This window comes from Engystomops pustulosus, chromosome 10 (assembly GCF_040894005.1).
Source record: "Engystomops pustulosus chromosome 10, aEngPut4.maternal, whole genome shotgun sequence".
NCBI lineage: Eukaryota > Metazoa > Chordata > Amphibia > Anura > Leptodactylidae > Engystomops > Engystomops pustulosus.
Window position 1 is genome coordinate 32234283 of NC_092420.1, and position 21144 is coordinate 32255426.

Sequence of the window (21144 nt, forward strand, 5' to 3'; positions counted from 1 at the left end):
TATCATGAGGGCAATGGTTACATAACCACAAGGCCCACGTCCGCAGCAGGGGGAGGAGGGGAGGCCGCGCTAGAGCTCCTCAAACACGCCCACTTTCCCAAAAACAATAGTTATGAATGACGTCACGCGGGAGGCTGGCTTCTATTCTACACCTGATCTACGCCAGCGCAGCCTTATGTAACGCCAGTGATTACGCTACGTAAATCGCGTAGCTCCATTTCGTGTTTAACCGTCGAAGGAAACGAAGACAACGGCGGCCATTTTGTGCTAGGTCCATCCGAGGAGAAAACCAGCTGTTCTGCGGTCCACGTCTTCGTTCGCCGCATTATAGCTCTAAAGAAACGGATAGCATCCCGTATCTGGCTTAATATTCTGTAACCTATTTCTGACAGACTCGTTCTGACTCTGCCGTCACCCTGGCGTTCGGCACGATGAGGGGAAGCTTTATGGATCGTGATCGAGGCGGGTAAGAAGATCGAGAATTGTGTGATTTATCCTCTCATTTGCCGTGTGGTAGCTGTAAGTAAGAGGATAGAGAGGGTTATAGTTCACACAGTGCGTTATCCCTGGCTCCATATGCTCTGCGGTTCTGAGAGATCCGACTGTGGAGGCCGCGCACTTACATAACAAGGGCCGGACAGTACAGCGGAGGTCACACCAGGCGGCTTTCTGCCTTCAGATTTCTATGGCCACGCTAAAGAGAATGCATTGGTGTAAGGAAAGTCTTCAGTTCTGAGGTGATTGTGTGTAATATCTGCATGGATGGTGCACTGTACCAGGCGGATTTCTCATAATAAATCTTACTTATACGGTTTGTGGCCTACAAATAGTAACTACACCCGTCACCATCTCCCCAGATGGCGACCACAGCTTCTTCTCAGTCTGGTTGCCATTTATTTGCTGTTTGGAATAGCCCCAGACGCTCCATACAGACGCCTGTGATAGAACAGGAAATATAATTCATTTTACTTATAACATGGAGGGCAATGTCTGACGACCCTGAGGTGATTTATCGAAATTGCCACTTGCTTTGCCAATGTCAATGAACCCTCGATCAGGCCGTGTTCACACATTGTCCTTGAATTATATTGTGAGACACAATGAGGGGGAGTTGTGTTTTGCCTGACATGGGACAAGAAGCGCAGGTGTTAATTCTCCACAATGCACTTGCGTTTTAAAACACAATTCAAGCACAACAAATGACCGGCGCCTTGGGGAGAAGCGGCTTATTCATCTATAGGTGTTTGTAGACGACTGACTCCATGAGTCATATGTAACTATGATACCATGGGGGACATATCTATTGTGTATCCTCTAGCACAGGGGTCAGGAACCTTTTTGGCTCAGAGAGCCATGAACGGCACATATTTTAAAATGTAATTCTGTGAGAGCCATACAATATGCACATGCACCCCCGAGTGGATGGGTGGCCCCAGCACATGCACCCCCGAGTGGATGGGTGGCCCCAGCACATGCACCCCCGAGTGGATGGGTGGCCCCAGCACATGCACCCCCGAGTGGATGGGTGGCCCCAGCACATGCACCCCCGAGTGGATGGGTGGCCCCAGCACATGCACCCCCGAGTGGATGGGTGGCCCCAGCACATGCACCCCCGAGTGGATGGGTGGCCCCAGCACATGCACCCCCGAGTGGATGGGTGGCCCCAGCACATGCACCCCCGAGTGGATGGGTGGCCCCAGCACATGCACCCCCGAGTGGATGGGTGGCCCCAGCACATGCACCCCCGAGTGGATGGGTGGCCCCAGCACATGCACCCCCGAGTGGATGGGTGGCCCCAGCACATGCACCCCCGAGTGGATGGGTGGCCCCAGCACATGCACCCCCGAGTGGATGGGTGGCCCCAGCACATGCACCCCCGAGTGGATAAGTAGTCACAGCAAAAAAAAAAAAAGAATATTCACCTACCTGCGCTCTCTGCAGCCAGCTCCTCATCAATCCCACACTCTTCTGTTTGACCCAGGCTTAGACGATGGCGCCTGGGTCGCACAAAAGAGCCATATCTGTCTACTGAGCCATAGGTTCCCTACCCCTGTGCTAGCATATGCGGAGGCCCCTAATTATACCACAACATACTGGGTAAACTTATTGACTTGAGTATAAGCCTCCCCCCGTAATAAAATGGACCTGTGGCGCCCCTCTTCCCCTGCTACAGAAATGCCCCTCCCCCAGACTAAAGCACCCCCTTGTTGTGTGACAAAAAAGGGCTGATTCCCCCCCCCCCCCAAAAAAAAGTGTGAAAATTACACGTGACCACACTCTCAAAGTTTACCATAGGTGAGTTTTCTGCACCTTTCCCTCAGTTATTACTTTATTCCAGATGTGCAAATTGCTAATTTTTGCCCAACTGTATCCTTTCAGGCTTAGGATATTTTCTGTTAACAGAGACGTATGTGAGCTTGTTTAATTTCCAAGCAATGTACTAGAAGGCTGGAAAAAATGTGCAAAAAAACACATTTGCCTTGTTTTCTGTGCTCCGAATGCCACTTCCCCTTTATTCTTTGGGATAGTACAATCCCAGGGATACCAAATTTATATAGGTTTTTAGTAGATTTTAAAAATTAAAATCTTTTGTACAAAAAACAAACGTGCCATATTCTTAGGCCAATTACACTTTCACACTTAAGGTGTCATTTTGGGAGCTTTATGCCAACTAGATCTTTTAATTTTTTATTTTTTCAAATATTTATAGATGGAGAAAAGCAGTGGTTCAGACATTTTAGATGCTATTTTCCATTAGTGTTCACAGCCGGGTAGCAAGTGTTTTTAATAAATATATATATATAGCTATAGCGCATTTTGGGGTGTGGCGATGCCTAACATGTTTATGATTAGTTTATTTTTATGTGTTCAAGGGAGAGGGGGTGATTTAAACTTTTATTTTATTTAAAAAAAAAAAAAAATTTTCATAATTTTGCATATAGTAATTTTACTGCTGATCTCTAATGGCCTGCTACTAACCATGTTGGACCTCCAGCAACGCTGTTAGGTCCAACTGTCAGGTCCAACTGCTGCAGTTAAGCTGCCAGCACCGACCGCAGCAGTTACAGGTGGGTGTCACTTGTGCTATGTATGAAGAGGGCACGGCCTCTGAGCTTTCTCCATAAAAGGTTAAAAAGTTGCAAATTCACCAAAGACCTTAACTCCTCACACGCCTTGTGTATTATTAATGGAGAACCACTAACCTAGATCTGACCAGCAGAAAGGCCAAACCAATAATCAAAGCCAAACTTAATGGGGGTGTTCAGCCATAGCATATAGAGCCTAACTAGCTAATTGGTGTGGGTCTTGTGATGGGACACCCACAAATGACGAGGGGGCTGTTGTACCGGAGATGACCAGAGCAGCCAATCGCACATGTCCAGCTTCTCTGTTCACCTCTATAGCGCTGATGGAGATAGACGAGTGCAGCAACAGACACCCATTTAAACACAATAAAATGGGGTTAAAAGGAGGGGAGATTTGTGATTGGTTTACAGGGAATCAGAAGAGGCCAGTGCTCCTGCTCACTAAAAGAGCTGGAATTCCCATCACTAAACAGGCAGCACACAAATGTTATTGGTCTGTGCGGTGGTCAGATGACACGGGCCAAGCACAGTGTATTGCATGGGAGTCCTTGCATCATAGATGAATATGATGTAAGGACTCCCTGCTTGTCTCATATTCAGAACCCTGAATCCTTCATTGAGTTTGGGGGGAATTTATAAGGACTGTTTCCAACACCTATTGCGGCTCCGGCCTCTTAGACCTGGCTGAGACTACAACCGCACTTACTAACCTGTTTAGACCTGGTCTGACCTGGCCCTGCTGTAGTCTCTGCTGGTTTTCCGGTAGAGACAATAGTAAATCTGGTGTTCACACCAGTTTTCTGATGGAGAAGCATAATGCATCGCTCCCTATTCAGAGATCTGTGCAGAAGGGGGGAATAGAGAGGTGGTGACCAGGACCTACTGTGAATGCTCAGTCCTATTGCACTTTATCTTGTAACTGAAAGGATCATTGTCCAGTGTACAGAGCAGGCAGTGTTATACTTGTCCCCCTCCTCCCTACTGCCAATCTGTACACAGGAGCTGCAGGGAGTGATGTCCCATTGGCAGCATGCAGCACCTAAGCCTGGCCTCCATAGGCGGCAGCTTTCATGTATCATCATCGGACCCTCTTTGTGGTCATAAATAACACAAACTGTGTAGGGATTCTGTGTGCTACATATCAGCCTCACGCCCACCATATTTTAGACAACCAATCGGATAAATCATATCATTTCTCTATTATAGTGGGACTCAGTAGTTTTATTGTGCATTGTTTCATCTCCTGTAGGGCCGGTGGCTCTCGCTTTCCAAAATTTGGTAACCCAGGAGAACGTCTGCGCAAGAAGCGCTGGGATTTAAATGAGCTTCCGAAATTTGAGAAGAACTTTTACACAGAGCATCCAGAAGTAGCCCACATGTCTATGGTAAGTACAAATTGTTTCTGGAGTTTGTAACCTTTGCTTTAATTTTTTATATATATAATTTTTTTTTTTCCAAGAATCTGTGCACTTTCTCTTAGTGAAACGTTAGCCAGGTCATTATCTGTTAGCAGAATATAAAAAGTTTACAGAGCTGTCCGCTCACTCACATGGGCCGCTGTTAAAGGGAGGGTAGGATCCTCTGCGTAGTCCCGGTGCACGAGTCCTATATGGCTTGTCGTAAAACCAGTCCAAATATCCAAGAAAGGTAGAGTGTGACCGGCACTCGAAATCGCTTAGAAGTACTGTCTTTATTTCATATCCATTAAAATCATCATACTCTACCTTTCTTGGATATTATCTATTAGCAACAATAGAACAGCGCTGTACATTGCTGCAGCCAATCAATAATTGATGTATTCCAGTGGATAGTTATCTGTCCTTGGACATGCAGGAGCCATTATTAGCACACGTCTTGGATTGCCCTCTTGTGCACCTGTGTGACATCACATGACCGTGGACAGTTTTCTATCTACGGATAGTAAGCATAGAAGCTTTCTATAGCAGGACAGCAAGCAGAGATCTAGAAAACCGTGAGGTATTGATGTATAAAGTACAGGCAGTCCCCGGGTTACAGGATAGGTTCTGTAGGTTTCTTCTTGTATTTGTATACAAGTATGAACTTTATTTTTTATAATTGTAACTCCAGACAAATTTTTTTTTTGGGTCCCTGTAACAATTGAAATTTAAAAATGTTGGATTGTCATTAGAACCAAGATTAACAATAAAGCTTAATTGCAGACACCTGTGATAACTGTTAACTGTTTATTATTTGGCAAGCTCTGTGCACCGCTGCGTAAACTGTGTGCGCTATATAAATGTATTATTACTATTTATTGTAGCCTAGGGCTAAAGTACAGTAAGTTGCCAATTATTAGGGGTCGTCTGTAAGTCGGGTGTTCTTAAGTAGGGGACCGCCTGTATATGGGAAAATTGTATAACTTTTCCTTGCACAAACCATATAGATTAATTATAAATATCTTAAATATTAAACATGTTAACCCCTTAACGCTCTGCGCCGTAGCTCTACGGCGCAGAGGTATAAGGGATGTATGAAGAGGGCTCACGGGCTGAGTCCTCTTCATACAGAGGTGGGGGTTTTTGCATTTTGCACAAAACCCCCACCGCTAATAACCTCCATCTTTTTTCCGATCGCCACGCCCCCGAACGTCATCGGGGGGCGGCGATCGGTTACCATGGTAGCCTCGGGTCTTCTTTTGACACGAGGCTACATGGTTTATGCAGGTTCATTACAATGAGCCAGTGGCTCATTGTAATGTATAACCTGCAAAAATGCCATATATTGCAATACAGAAGTATTGCAGTATATGGTAGGAGCGATCTGACCATCTAGGGTTAATGTACCCTAGATGGTCTAAAAAATAGTGGAAAAAAAAAGAAAAAAAAAGTTTAAATAAAAAAAAATTAATAAAATATTAAAAGTTCAAATCACCCCCCTTTCCCTAGAACGGATATAAAACATAACAAACAGTAAAAATCACAAACATATTAGGTATCGCCGCGTCCCAAAATGCCCGATTTATCAAAATATATAAACGGTTACGGCCGGCGGTGACCTCCGAGACGGGAAATGGCGCCCAAATGTCCGAAATGCGACTTTTACACCTTTTTACATAACATAAAAAATGATCAAAATGTCGCACAGACCTCAAAATGGTAGCAATGAAAACGTCGCCTCATTTTGCAAAAAATGACCCCTCACACATCTCTGTGTGCCAAAGTATGAAAAAGTTATTCGCGTCAGAACATGGCAAAAATTTTTTTTTCTTTTTTGTACACATTCGTTTAATTTTTGAAAATGTATTAAAACACAATAAAACCTATATAAATTTGGTATCACCGCGATCGCACCGAAACAAAGAATAAAGTAGGCGTGTTATTTGGAGCGAAGAGTGAAAGTCGTAAAAACTGAGCCCACAAGAACGTGACGTTTTTTTTTTCAATTTTTCCACATTTGGAATTTTTTTTCAGCTTCACAGTACACGGCATGTTAAAATAAATAACATCACGGGAAAGTAAAATTTGTTACGCCCTCACACAGCCCTCACACAGCTCTGTACATGTAAAAATGAAAAAGTTATGGATTTTTGAAGTTGGAGAGCGAGAAATCAGCCGAAAAACCCTGCGTCCTTAAGGGGTTAAAAACACTGCTCATTAAGATCATATTTATAAAACTAGTTGGGCTTGTAACCTCCATGTAATTGTATTCTCTTCTGATCCAGCATGATGTGGAAGAACTCCGCAGGAAGAAAGAGATCACTATCCGAGGGGTAAACTGCCCTAAACCTGTCTATTCTTTTATGCAGGCGAATTTTCCTCGTAAGTTGCTTTATTTGGTTTCTTCTTTTCTTGATATTTTTAGTTAAGTATTGGTAATATTGATGGCATATTCCTAGTATACACTTCCTGTATGTAACTGTTCAGCCTGAATGCTGAAATCCCTGACAATCAAGGGGTCTGACAGACATCCATTGCCAACTTTACTCATATGGTTAGTTGAGTTTTTTTTCCAGTTGATTATTGCAGCACTTCAGCTGTGTGCCCTCTATATATCATATCTTTACAGACAAAATAGGAAATAACTACATTGAATTTTAATTTTGGTAAATCACACAAGTATTCTATGAGTATGCTATAAGTGTTACTGGTCATAACTCGTTAGTCCTCATTAGACTCTCTGCCCCCCTCTCCACGTGTTGTACATGTGTTTTATGTTCTCATTCTACAGAGTATGTAATGGATGTTCTTATGGATCAGCGATTTAAGGAACCTACTCCTATCCAATGTCAGGGATTTCCACTTGCATTGAGCGGTCGCGATATGGTGGGAATTGCCCAGACTGGATCTGGCAAAACTCTAGCGGTATTTATTTTATTTTCATATCACAACCAAAACCTGTTATGCCAGGTATTCACTTAACTAGTTCTCAGCCTTAACAAGTGTTATTTGTTTCTGCAGTATCTGCTGCCTGCAATGGTGCACATCAACCACCAGCCTTACCTGGAGCGAGGGGATGGACCAATTGTATGTAATGTTCCTATCAAATATTTCTACTCAACTTAATGCATCCTGTCAGAAAAACCAGATTTCCTTTTAAAAATATAATTTTTTTTTTTGTGTTGCAGTGTTTGGTCCTTGCTCCAACTAGAGAACTGGCTCAACAAGTGCAGCAAGTAGCTGACGACTATGGAAAGTCATCACGGCTGAAGAGTACGTGCATTTATGGTGGTGCTCCTAAGGGTCCACAGATACGCGATCTTGAAAGAGGTAAGACTACATGGGTTTAAGGAAACCTACATATGTCTGATTTTAAAATGAATAGTTATTGACTGTCATTATGATGTCTCTTTCAAAATGTTTGTCATATTAATGATATGATTTCCATCTAGGAGTGGAGATTTGCATTGCCACTCCCGGCAGGCTTATCGACTTTCTGGAGGCTGGGAAAACTAATTTGCGTCGTTGTACCTACCTGGTGTTGGATGAAGCTGACAGAATGCTTGACATGGGCTTTGAGCCACAGATCCGCAAGATTGTGGACCAAATCCGGGTACCTTTTTATTTATTGTTTTACTGATTTTACTCGCCCATCTCTTCTTTCCCATTTGTTAAATTCTCACACAGCAAAATGATACCTTGTATCCGTTAAGTCCACTTCTGTTTTTCATCACTCCATACTGAAGTGCACATTACTAATCTGCTCCATTATTTTAAATGTCTAAAATTGGCACAAAATTTGAAGCTATTATCATGAGATGGATATAATTTAATGTGTCTTAATACATGAAATTCTGTGTTTTTGTGTAGCCTGACAGACAAACGCTTATGTGGAGTGCCACATGGCCAAAAGAGGTGCGCCAACTAGCTGAGGACTTCCTAAGGGATTATGTGCAGATCAATGTAGGAAATTTGGAGCTCTCTGCCAATCATAATATCCTCCAGATTGTTGATGTTTGCCAGGAGAGCGAGAAGGACCACAAGTAAGTTAAATAATATTTGTTTAGACTTTCTTATTCTGATGCTTAACATTATATGATTTTTATATGTAACTTTTTTTTCCCTTTCTTTTAGACTTATCCAACTAATGGAAGAAATAATGGCAGAAAAAGAAAACAAAACAATTATTTTTGTAGAAACAAAGCGTCGCTGTGATGATCTTACTCGTAGAATGAGGCGCGATGGGTAGGTCACAAACTCTGCTTATCGTGTGTGTTTTTCCTCTTTATTTCATGTTACTAAATTTTGTTTATTTTCATATAGGTGGCCCGCAATGTGTATCCATGGTGACAAGAGTCAACAGGAGCGAGACTGGGTCTTGAATGGTAGGTTAATAACATAGAACAAATATGTAAACGGTGAAGCTAATATTAATCTGTGATGTGGTCTAGGACTAGGAGCTCTCCTTCACTCCCCAAACGCATCAAATGAATAGTGTCCAAAAGCAAAACTGACCACACAAGTTTTCTGGATAAAATCTTCTTTTTACTTCATAATTTCTCGTAAAACATTCACATTTTTTTTTATAAATTGACCATATATTCACTATGAGCTTGCATTCTCAGACCACGAGGTAACGTGAGTATGTTAACATATTTGTAAACGTATTTGTAAACTTGCATAAGCATAATCACAGTCCATCCTTTGAATGTCCTTTTAAACAACTCGCGTATCCTGGTGCTGACCATATATTCACTATGATAAAATTCAAAGAGCTTGCATTTTCAGACCACAAGGTAGCGTGAGTATGTTAACATACTCACAGCACAGTGCTCACAGCACTTTCGGGAGGCGTCTGCTTGAGTTAGGGTCTCCGTCCATGCACCAGGTTACGTGAGTTGTTTTAAAGGACATTCAAAGGATGGACTGTGATTATGCTTATGCAAGTTTACAAATATGTTAACATACTCGCGTTACCTCGTGGTCTGAGAATGCAAGCTCTTTGAACTTTATTATAGTGAATATATGGTCAATTTATCAAAAAATGTGAATGTTTTTACAAGAAATTATGAAGTAAAAGGAAGATTTTATCCAGAAAACCTGTGTGGTCAGTCTTGCTTTTGGACACTATTCATTTGATGCGTTTGAGGTTAATAACATAGCCCTGAAAACATATAGTGGACAAGGAAGGTATTAAAATTTTTCACTTTGTTTCATTGCAGCCAATTGGTAAGATCAATGACGTTACTTTTTTTTTCTACTCAATGTACACTTTGCACCCCATCTTGACAGAAAACACCTTAGAAATCGATAATTTTGCTAATTTATTAAACAAGAAAAACTGAAGTATCATTAGTATTCAGACCCTTTGCCCAGCATTGAGTAGAAGCAGCTTTGCAGCTAGTACAGCCATAAGTCTTCTTGGGAATGATGCAACATGTTTCTCACACCTGAATTTGGGGATCCTCTTCCTTCATCCTTGTAGATCCTCTCCAGTTCCCTCAGGTTGGATGGTGAAACGTTGGTGGACGCCATTTTCAAGTTTCTCCAGTAATTCTTAATTGGGTTTCGGTGCGGGCTCTGGCTGGTCCAGTCAGGAATGGTCACAGAGATGTTCTGAAGCTGCTGCTTTGTTATTTTAGCTGTGTGATTAGGGTCATTGTCTGGTTGGAAGATGAACCTAAGGTCCAGAGCACTCTGGAAATGGTTTTTATCCAGGATATCTCTGTACTTACTGCATTTATCTTTCTTTAAATTGCAACCTGTCCCTGCAACTGACAACCCCCCCCCCCCCCCCATAGCCTGATGCTGCCCCCACCATGTGTCACTGTTGGGATTGTATTTGGCAGGTGATGAGCAGTGTCTCAACACATACTGCAAAATATGAACACCAAAAAGTTCAAGCTTCATCTCATCAGACCAGAGAATCTTATCTCATAGTCCTACATGTGTTTTTTGTAAACTGTATGCAGGGTTTCATATGTCTTGCACTGATGAGAGGATCCACCGGCACACTCTGCCATAAAGCCACAACTGGTGGAGGCTGCAGTGATGGGAGAAAGTTTCACAAAATCCAATATCTAATACTTATGACCATGTGTTTGTTCTGTCAGGATGGGGTGTAGAGTGTACATTAATGAGTAAAAACATCTATTTATTTTTTTGAGCTTGCCAATTGTCTACAGTGAAACAGAGTGAAAGAATAGAGATTTAAGATATTCTCTGGATAAATTAAAAAGCGTTTAAGGCAGCATCAAGTTAAATAATCACAATATTGCTGTTGTGCACCTCACTGAGGACATAGTGGTTACTAGTAGGCAGGTTTATTATTTAGAGCCTGTTTAGGGCTGTTTCATAAATGTACTTTTGCATTAATTATTATTGTGAGCCAGTACCAGGAATGATTGAGCATACAGAACATGAGCAAGTCACTCCTCAGCTTTTATCTGTGAGCTCCATATGTGACTGTAAGCAATGCATAAAACAGTATAAATCAGTGGAGCTTCCCCTGTTAGGACACAGAGAGTTGTAGTTTGTGATGGAAGATCCTCTGAGTGTATTGATTGTCATTAGGTCTACAAATTCTCAGTATCAAGAAACTAATTTTTTGTTTACTTTACAGAATTTCGCACTGGAAAAGCACCAATCCTAATCGCTACAGATGTTGCATCACGAGGTTTAGGTTTGTAACTTTACAGGTTAAACCAGGCTGAACAAGCCTCTACAGATTAAAGCACATAGTCAAGGCTTCATTTAAAGACTGATCTCAGTCTTTATTTCCAGTATTAGTGGGATTTGCTCATGGGGCAGTCTTCTAAGTCGGTAATACTTGTATTACTTTGAACTGTTAGACAGTTAGCATGTTGCTAGCTTCCTATACTTTACATTGTGACTCAGTTCTTTGTGTAATCCCTATTTTTTAGGGCAGGCCTAAATAGCTTTTATTATGTAAAAAGGAAATCCGTCTGTTTCTTGTTACTTACAGACTTTATACTACTTAGTATTGCTCTATAGAATTTTATTTTCTGTCTTATGGAAGGATGAGCCGGATTTATTTTGTTTTATCATGTTCCATGTATTACTGAGGATTGGAGAGCTTGCTCCTGGTGGAAGTTCACCGTTGGCTACCTGACAAAACAATAACTACTTATCATTATCTTCCTGGTCTCCTTCTCCCCAATGGAAAGGTGGTTCACTAGTGTGGGACAATGTGTTTCTACAGGGATTTAGCACAAGTACTGTGTGGACAGCTCCTTCCGTATAGTACGAATTGTGTAGGCCTTCAATATTAGTTATGTGGTTTTTAGTAATATGATTGCACTTAAATGCATGGCTATTTGCTGTGCATGCAATTTCCCGCATTAGGCGACAGGTAAGTTATAATTTGTTAATGAAATAACTTTGCTCACTGTAGGGATTTTATATATATAAAGTATATATTTAACTTTTTAAAGTAGATTGTAATATTAAATCTTATCTTTTTTTTGTTTGTTTTTGACAGAAGCTGCAGATCACTCTCAGTACAGGGCCAGCTGCCTGTCGAAAATAGAGGGGGATGAACACTGGAAGCTGCCCCGCTAAAAGGGCACTGGCTTCTAACACTCTTCCCTCGCAAAGGTCTTGTACTGAAGAGGCAGTTTTTGGGTCTGCATCTCCGCCCCCTAACTTTCCCACTCTACAGCGGGGTGCAAAATGTGTGCTTTCCACCCTGACAGCTGAGATGGGTCTACACCCCTTTCCCTTTATGGCTGCTGGTGTGATGCCATATTCAATAGAAGGACCACCTTTCTAGAAGGGAGATCACCTGGTGCTTCCCACTATGCTATCTGCTGAGAAGCTGTGGGAAAGTTCCAAGCCAAGGAGGACTTGGGAAGTCTCTTGGCATTCGAAGCAGAAGAATAGACTCTTCTGCCCTTTTTCTACAGACTCCTGTGACTTCCTCCATTACCAATTGTATTAGCCCTTCTCTCTATCTTAAAATGAGCTAGAATGCTGCAAGGTATGTTTCATTGTCTGCATTTATCTTGGTGGCCTTGTGAAAAATAAGTGCCATTTAAAGTGACGTTTACCCTATTTTGCATCTCCCCATTCTGAAGAAGCCCAAATTATTTTCTTGTCGGTAACCACATTTTCACTTCTAAATTCCCCTTCCCCAGAACACTGGGCAGATTGTGCTGATTTTAGCATTTCTCCCCTAAAATGAATCCTCCAAAGCTTGGAATAACCTGCAGCACTTGTAAATATTCTTCCTGTAATAAGAAACAGACCTATATGAAGCCACCATGTTATTTCTCGCAATAGTGGGGTGGGCATGTGAAACTGTGGGGATCCCACTGACGTTTTATTAATTGTTTACAACGAAGTGGTGGAGGACGGGGTCTCTCTTCGAATATTAACAGGCTCGCTGGAGTTGGAGCTGGAGCTAGTGGTTCTCCCACAGAAGCATCTAGCCAAGCCAGTGCACGTGTTGGGACCTCTTGCTGCGCCTGGACCTTTCGATGCATGCTCCCTGCTCCGGTGGCCGTGGATGAAGGCGGTCGGACCGCTAAATGCCAAAAGGATGGGATTAGCGACAGCTGGTTCCCCACCTCACTGAGGGAGTGTGCATCGGTCCGGACAAAAGCTCACCCGAGGATGAATCCCATGGAGTAGCTCGACTTCATAATAAGGAACCAAATGATTGTGAAATTGTGTGCTTTTAGATGAAATTTTTTTTTCCCTTTTTTTTTTTTTTTTTTTTTTTTTTTTTAATGGTTTAGTTCAGGCATTGTCAGCAAATACATTATACAAAGGATATAGTAATAAATAGTAGTGTATTTTTTTCCCCTGCATTTTTGGGAGATAGTTCACACATTAAATGCTTAGATTCATGCAGTTTTTACATAAAAAAGGTACATTTTCACCAGAATAACCAGGGAAATGCCCCTAGCTATTGCAGTATACGTATCTGCACAATATGTAAATTCCAAAGTATAAGATTTACTTGGAAATGTATATTGGGTTGGATGGTAGGGGAGAGGGCTACTAGTTAAATTTTATAGAATCCCATTTAGATTACATCTAGAATAAGTTCTGGCTACATTTAGCCTCCCTGTCTGTTATTTTTGTTTCAATTGTGCTTGTGTCCAGTTTTAATTATTTTATTAGTTTTATTTTTATCTTGTAAGTTTCCTAACTTTCAGTTTTTGTTTTTCTTTGTCCCTCTCCTCAATGTATTCTCTTTCCCAACACATCCATTATCCTCATCACTGAACAGACGTGGAAGATGTCAAGTTCGTCATTAACTATGATTACCCAAATAGCTCCGAGGATTACGTGCATCGTATTGGACGCACAGCCCGCAGCACAAATAAAGGCACGGCGTACACTTTCTTCACTCCTGGAAACCTTAAACAAGCTCGCGAACTAGTCAAGGTGCTTCAAGAGGCGAACCAAACTATCAACCCTAAACTCATGCAGCTGGTAGATCATCGCGGTGGCGGTGGAGGAGGTGAGTGTTTCTAGTTCTGTTAATAACAGGAATAGTTGTAGCACTGCTGCTGCTGGCTTCTTCCTAGCACTGACCTGATATATCTATCAGCACAAGCAGCCCAACACAGAATCTCAGACTGAAGCCTCTCCTCAGTGTTACTGCTGTACAACTCAGCCTGACTGATGGATGGAGGCGACACAGCACACACTGAGAAGTAAATGGTTTTCATGCATTTAAGAAGATGCCATCATTTTCCTGGAGGAGGGGGAGAGGGGGAATTTAAAGTGGTTTTCCCACAAAGCAATCCACAAGATAGGGCATAACTTGCTAATCAGCGGGGGTCTTGGTGATGGGACCCGCACAGATCACGAGAATGGGGTCCGATGTAGCTAATAATGCATACACAGGCTGCCCTGTTCATCCCTATGGAATTGACGCATTTTGCCAAGGGCTGTACTCTGTCAATCTCCGTCATCTCCAAAGAGATGAATAAAGCAGACCGGCCATACACGACCAGCTGCTTCTGCCATCTCAGTGGTATGACGGGTTTATTGGACCCCTGTTTTTGTGATAGGGTCTATCGCAGTGAAGGGACCCACACCTAACTTGTGTCATGTGAAAACCCCTTTTAAAGAGAACTATAAGAAAACATCAGCAGACTTCTAGGAGGAGGATGGGGGAGACGCAGCACACTGAGAAGTAAATAGTTATCATGCTGTGCTGACCCTTCTCACTCTCCTGACATGTCAAAGCCTAGAGAGGAGGATGTGGTTTGCAGAGCAGACTCGTGGATGATATTATGTGCATCCCAGATTCTTTATTAACCTGAGCAGCTGCAGGGGAGGAGTTGGAAACATAATGGAGAGAACCGAGCGCGGCTTCCTGTTATTACACAGCAGAGGCTCTGGGGTGGGCACATTACATACCCCCACTGCTAGTCCTGGAGACCTTCCCGTTATCTCCTGTATGGTTTCATCATGACAACCAGAGTCCAGGGCTAAGACAGAGCACCAGCAGGCAAATTGCTGCAATAAGGTAACGATTGTATATTACAGCATATATAGTACAATAGAAAAAAATAAGTTACACTTTTAATGTCTTATTTGGGGAGAACAATAGGCTACAGAAGAGGTTGTGTTCTCTGGTCACTATCTGTTCTTGTAAGGGGGTCAACTTTCATTTATCCTGAATTCTTAGATATTAAAACCCCATGTAAAACTCTGGGGATTTTTCATTTCACAAACATATTGCAACATTTTTCAGTAGGAAACTCAACTTCCAGACTGAATTTATGGTTGTGGTAACTTATATGAATTCATGCTCTTCTCAGGATTTCTACAAGATTGATGCATTCCATTACTTGTGCCCGGGAGAGGGTCATTATTTCTAGCCTGATTCCTTCTCTTCTGCTCTCTGGGTCTATCACGGTACAAGTCTACACTACTAGTGATCAGAAGTGGCTTGCACTGCTTACTCCTCCTCTGGATTCTGTACATGTAATTCCCATGTGCTGCTCTCTGGTAGATGGTTCAGTGTCACTAGTAGGTGACATGTTGTTGTAGAGAGGAGAGAAAATAAGATGTTGCTAGTGGTTGGACACATCCAAAAAGGTGCAGCCATCTCTGCTGAGAGAAGGGGTCCTGTGTGTGTCACGTTGGCATAATGCAGGCAATGTGGATATATTCCTGGTCCTTCACAGATTCCAACATGTGCTCATAAATGTTTTTCCCTGGTGCTTTACCTTCGATGGCTGAAAATAAAACACTGCAGGAAACAAAAAAGCTGCATGATATCTACAAGGTTTCAAACAATTGAAGTATATTATATATTCCGTTTTCTACTTCGTTATGTGTGTTCCTTTATATCGATAAGTTTCTGCACCTGTCGTATATATTTGGGGATTTATGCCATGAGACATCTCATCCCCTACAGATTTGATTTCAGTTCAGATCCTTTGAGAAAACTAACATGTAAAATTTTCTATATCTTGTTTTCCATAGGTGGTCGATCTAGGTACCGCACTATTCCCACCAGTAATAACCCAAACATGATGTACCAGGAAGAATGTGACAGGAGAATGCGTGGCAAAGATGTTGGCAGACGTGATGGTCGGAATACTCGGGATGGAATTGCCAGCAATGGAACCGGAAGAGACCAGGCTCGTCCTGGATATGGTTATGCAGGGCAAACTTCTAACTTCCAGCCGACCCAGTATGGCTACGGGCAGGGCGCGTTTACAGCAGGGGCAGCTGGCAGCTATGGTGCAGCAACATACGGCCAAACACCACAGCCGCTGATGTCCCAGCAGTTCGCCCCGCCCGGTACGCCTTTGTTGAACTACATGAATCAAGCAGCTAGTTATCAGTACCCACCCCCTCCCCCTCCTCCACCTCCACCAGCACGAAAGTGAGCCATTAGCTGGTTCACAAGTTCCATTGTTTGTTTTCTGTTCTGTTTTTTAAGCGGGTTCATTTTGTAAAATACTTTTATTTTTAAAATCATTTTTCCTTAAGGTTTTTGTCAAATGATAGGAATTGAATTTGAGGAAAAACCTTGTGTTCACTATACCTCAACTTCAATTTCTGTACAATTAACATGTTTTCAGGACCATCATTTTCTAGGTTTTTGATAGGGAGATCATCTAGGATGAGGTAGCAACTTTCTCACGTGACGCCTTTTTCTCCCCCCTTTTACCTCCATGTATATTTCCATCTATCTGACATTGGTTGCTGTATTGATTGTTTTATAGAAGAATCTCCCCCTGCCCTGTGTTACTAAGCTTTTTCTTTCCAGGTAGGTAATGCATCCAGGATGCGAGCACGTGTTCCCCTCTCCCTTTACTATCTTTTTTTTTTTTTTAAATCCTGTTAGTGTCCATTTTCATCCCTACATTTTTCTGTTCAGACCATCTCATAACTATACTGCCATAGAAATCCTGCCTTCCCCAAAATCTCAGGTGACGAAGGGGGTGTGGGTGTTTGAAAGTCAAAATTTTGACGGTAGGTTCTCTCCCGCTAGAATGGCTTTAAAGCCGCATCAGTAAAAGTTGACCCAGCTCGAGATTTGAGTTTTCTATGTGTGTTTTTTTTTTTTTTTTCCCCCTCCACAAATTCTAAAGAGGCATTTTTAGCAGTCATATTGCCAGTGCAGTCTCCTAAATGTTGCTTTGAGAGAGATTTTCCCACCATTCTCCATAATTGGTACCATTTTTGTTTTTGTAAATAAAGATGTCTGACATAACCACTGGTTTTCTTTTATGAAAATGTGTGAGATGGCTGTTGTGCAATGCACGAGCTCTACCCCCTACCCCACTGTGTGATATTACAGGAGTCAGGGGGAGGGGGGTAGACGGTGCAGCAGATTCAGAAGCTACGGCACAGAGGGGGATTGGTTATGCCATTGATTATTCCATACTGTTAATAAAATTTGTTAAAATACATTTAAAATCTATATAACCTATAATGTGGAAAAAGTGAAAATCAGTACAATTCAAGAATTTGGTCCATCACAACCCAAACAATAACAAATAAATCATTACTAGTGAACACAGTAAAGTAAAAAAAAAAGTCAAATTATTATAGAAAAGAAAAGCGATCAAATCTAAAATGTCATCTTCAAGTTAAACCCGCACAGCTCCATGGACAAGAAAAATTTTATTTTTTTTCCATGTTATACAGTGAATGGGAAACTCCTCAAATTGTAACATGCTTGAAGAGAAAACAACCCGGGGCAGGAAAAGGAATGTTCACTCCCAGCACTAGCAAGTTAGGCCCCTCTCCTATGGATAAGACCTAACTTACTGATCAGTGATGAAACCCCTACAGATCATGAAAACAAGGGGTCTCATGAACCTCCGTCAGGCCCCTCGTCGCTCTGTCAGTGCGTGACCGTTTATGGTTTTTATTAATGGGACTTTAAAACAAAGCCAAGTTTGGTAAAGGTTAATAACTAATTTGGGTACCAGAACATTTAGAATTTTGATACTAGTGAGTTTTTCCAAAATTTCACCAAATGTCCTTTCTCATGAAAAAACTCAATCCCCTCGGTAAGTGAAAGGTCCTAAAGTTCTTCCTTGATAAAGAGATGGTGATCACTTTTGAAAAATAGAGCTTTGGTCATTGCGGCAATAACGTAAAATGACTCCATTTACCAAATCAGACAATTTATTTATAAATTACATAAACAAGTAGCAAGCCTCAGGCAGTAAAGAAACTGAAGGACACAATCGGGGGGATTACAGTAATACATTCATTTGTACTGGAGGAATAGAGTTAGGAGAAATGTGTGAACCAGGATTTATAACCTAGTTGCCGGTTTATTGATGAATGTCCCACCGGTCAGACACGTATCACCCATCATCTCCTTTGTTTTGTTTTTATACAATTTAGAATTTATTGTGTGCTGGCATATGAGAGCCACGCTCCTACATCAAGAGGCCTAGATCCAACCTGGCATGTTTGCAGGTACGAGGCCTGAACACTCGCTCTGCCAGCGCCCCCTCTATGCCCACATGTAATAACATGCTTCTACATCAGAAAAATGGCATAGAATCAGTGAGAAATTCCCCCCATTGTTTCAATTTGAAATTGAGAAGGATATTTTTTATTGATCAGGGTCAATAAGGCTAAATGTATGAATGAGTTAATGTCACAGAATAGAAAACATACACATTATATGAGCAAAGCTGATAGCTTCTTATACTAAAGTGGGTGAGTATGATATTTGGGCTCTTTCACATTTCCGTTGTTTTTCACGTCTTTGGTTCAGTGATTTCCATGGATGCCTCACAAAGCCATCGATTTCTATGGGTGTTTTTACATTGGCTTGTATTTTTACTGACCCATCTGAAAAAAAATTCTGAAAATGTGTCCTATTTTTTTTTCTTCTTCACTGATGTGGATCATGGAAGGCAATAGAAGTCTATGGGTCCACAAAAAAAAAACCTAATGCAACATCCTTTTTTTTTGACTGAGGCTGAAAAACCAGGAGTTATGTTTGTTTGTAATTTTTTTTTTTGCGGACACCGAGACAAAAAGGATGCATCACAGAGAAAAAGAATCTGAGAGAAAACCAATGCCAATATAAAAGGCCAAAATCTTTTAAAGATTGCCAGGAGCTACTTGACCCGCTGGTGGCAGGACTTGGGGTGTCTTGTGACGTCCGGTACTCTGGCGGCTTCCGCAGGATGGTGGGGTGTGCCAAGGACATCCTCACACCTTTCTCCAAATACAGAAATGACTGCATGACCCCCCTCTTTATGCCAGAAGTCCTGCTGACCCACAGCTCCCAGCAAACTTTAGCAGAGTAAGATCTCATATGACACCCCAATATTGTCACCCTCATACCTAGCCGGCTAAAGTTTAGTGTAAGTGGCCAACTCCTTTTAATACTTTACAGGCTCTGTTTAAAGACTTAACACAATGCAAAAGTTTGAAATAACACAAATAAGGCAAAGACTCCTATAAAATTGCGCTCTACGCTTTCTACTTAAAACCAAGATCTCTACATTTACATACACAGAAGCTTCTCTAGAATCAGTGGAGCCGCCGCTACATCCAGCGGCCAGTGCAATAGCAGATAAATTAATACAGAGGCAGGTATATAAATACAATGAATACTGCAATTCTTCTAAATAATGACAAAAAAAAGTTTACATTCTTCAAAATAATACAAGCATTACAATTATCACACAAGTGCAAGGACTAGGGTGGTGGATGCCTTATTAGCCCAATTATTAACACAATGAGAGCCGTTCCTATAGGAACAGCCGCTAGAGGTAACGGGTAGAGGAGATGCGCTCCTGAGTATATAATACTTAGTGGTGTCAGGCAATGTTAACTGTGTAAAATGATTATTACAACTGGAAATGGAAATTATTACTTTATATTTTTTATGCAATGTTTTATTGTAACAAACTATCGGAAGATGGTGTATCCTCCATGTAGCAAACCTTTTATACAAAGCCTCATCTGAAGGCAGCACGTTATAGAGCAGGAGGAGCTAAGCATTGGCTACTGTGGACACAAAGGCTGCTTTTCTTTCAGACAAACCATAAAGCTTTCCCATAGATCGTATCAACAAGGTAGCTTATTGGTATGTGCTGCTGCCTACTGACAGGTTCCCTTAAGCATTCCATGTTGCTGGATGTCATCAGTGGTGTGTATGTATAGATTGTCAGACACAACCACTTAATTGTCATAACATGCCAAACGGGCAATGTAAGCAGTAACTAATTGGTACCTTCTGTGTCTCATCTTTCAATCGTATCAGCATCCTGAGGACCTCAATACAGTAGAAAGTGGGGAAATGTATTGCATCATTGTAGCTTCCCCCTGAACAGGAAGTATTGTGGGGCCCACAGCATGAGCTCAAAAAAAAAATCTAGCTCTGTCCACACCTTCTCGCTCCTCCGATGGTCAAAGACAACCAAGGATGTGTCACTGTAAAATAGCGCCTAGTGCTGCACATCCTTGGCTTCCTCGGATTGCAGGACGATGGCATCAAGTCCTGCCTGGTGATTGCTGTGCTGGGGTGTGATGGCCTGGGTGCCCACAGACAGGGCACTGAGCGTCACCTCTGGACTAGAAGGTAACAGTATTGCTCTAGTAGGGTTTACATTGTTTAAATGTAACAAACCCTTTAATACCTTTTAATACCACAAATTTCTAATACCTTGTCTAATTTCTATTTGATGCAATGAAAAGCTGATAATGTAACACCACACATTATGTCTAAATAATATGTTGCTTATTTGTTTTGCTGTGAAGAGGCTCATTGTGTATAATAAGTGTCCCTTCCTGTATGGCAATGGTGTCCAGCATGAAGAATCATGTATGATTCAATGTAATGCATTCCCCTCTTAGCTACCACTACAGAGATCAGAGGAAGGAGCTGGGAGAATGAATCCATCAATGACTATAAGACATCCTGTACCGACATTCATTCAACAAACTGCTAAACAGTGTACAATATACTTCAGTAAATACTGCCCCTTACAGGACAGGCAGGTAGGTGGCACCCACAGTGCATCATTCAAGGCAGTCAAGTGCAAAAAGAACAAAGTATTTACAGTTTATGATACATTTTCTCTCCAGCTTGTCCTTTCTTAAAGGGCAATTAACACCAGAATGAAGGAGTGTATGCAAATGAGCTCCAATTTCCATAGGTGTCAATAGAGCCCAGAGCCCCT

At 41.8% G+C, this 21144-nt stretch overlaps 1 protein-coding gene across 3 annotated transcripts; it reads left to right on the forward strand.

The window, feature by feature from the left end:
- The first annotated feature begins 223 nt into the window (after window positions 1-223).
- Window positions 224-17195, forward strand: DDX17 (DEAD-box helicase 17). 3 transcript variants are annotated; one of them, XM_072128586.1, is made up of 13 exons: window positions 224-466; window positions 4336-4471; window positions 6769-6865; window positions 7275-7408; window positions 7505-7570; window positions 7672-7813; window positions 7936-8096; window positions 8354-8526; window positions 8618-8728; window positions 8807-8868; window positions 11106-11165; window positions 11985-12100; window positions 13740-13876. In XM_072128586.1, the coding sequence occupies exons 1-12, from the start codon at window positions 432-434 to the stop codon at window positions 12062-12064; spliced, it is 1257 nt and encodes a 418-aa protein (XP_071984687.1). In that variant the 5' UTR covers window positions 224-431; the 3' UTR covers window positions 12065-12100; window positions 13740-13876. The 3 variants fall into 3 exon arrangements, with proteins under 3 accessions (XP_071984687.1, XP_071984685.1, XP_071984686.1); XM_072128584.1 differs by lacking the exon at window positions 11985-12100 and adding an exon at window positions 15956-17195 and having other exon boundaries at window positions 225-466; window positions 13740-13973; XM_072128585.1 differs by having other exon boundaries at window positions 225-466; window positions 11985-13883.
- The last annotated feature ends 3949 nt before the right edge of the window (window positions 17196-21144 follow it).

What these genes read in the sequence shown, in the direction of transcription:
- DDX17 (XM_072128584.1), top strand. Translation starts at nt 432, where the DNA reads ATGAGGGGAAGCTTTATGGATCGTGATCGAGGCGG. An exon ending in GATACGCGATCTTGAAAGAG is followed by an intron (nt 7,814 to 7,935) that starts GTAAGACTACAT and finishes ATTTCCATCTAG; the next exon opens with GAGTGGAGATTTGCATTGCC. An exon ending in GCGAGACTGGGTCTTGAATG is followed by an intron (nt 8,869 to 11,105) that starts GTAGGTTAATAA and finishes TTTACTTTACAG; the next exon opens with AATTTCGCACTGGAAAAGCA.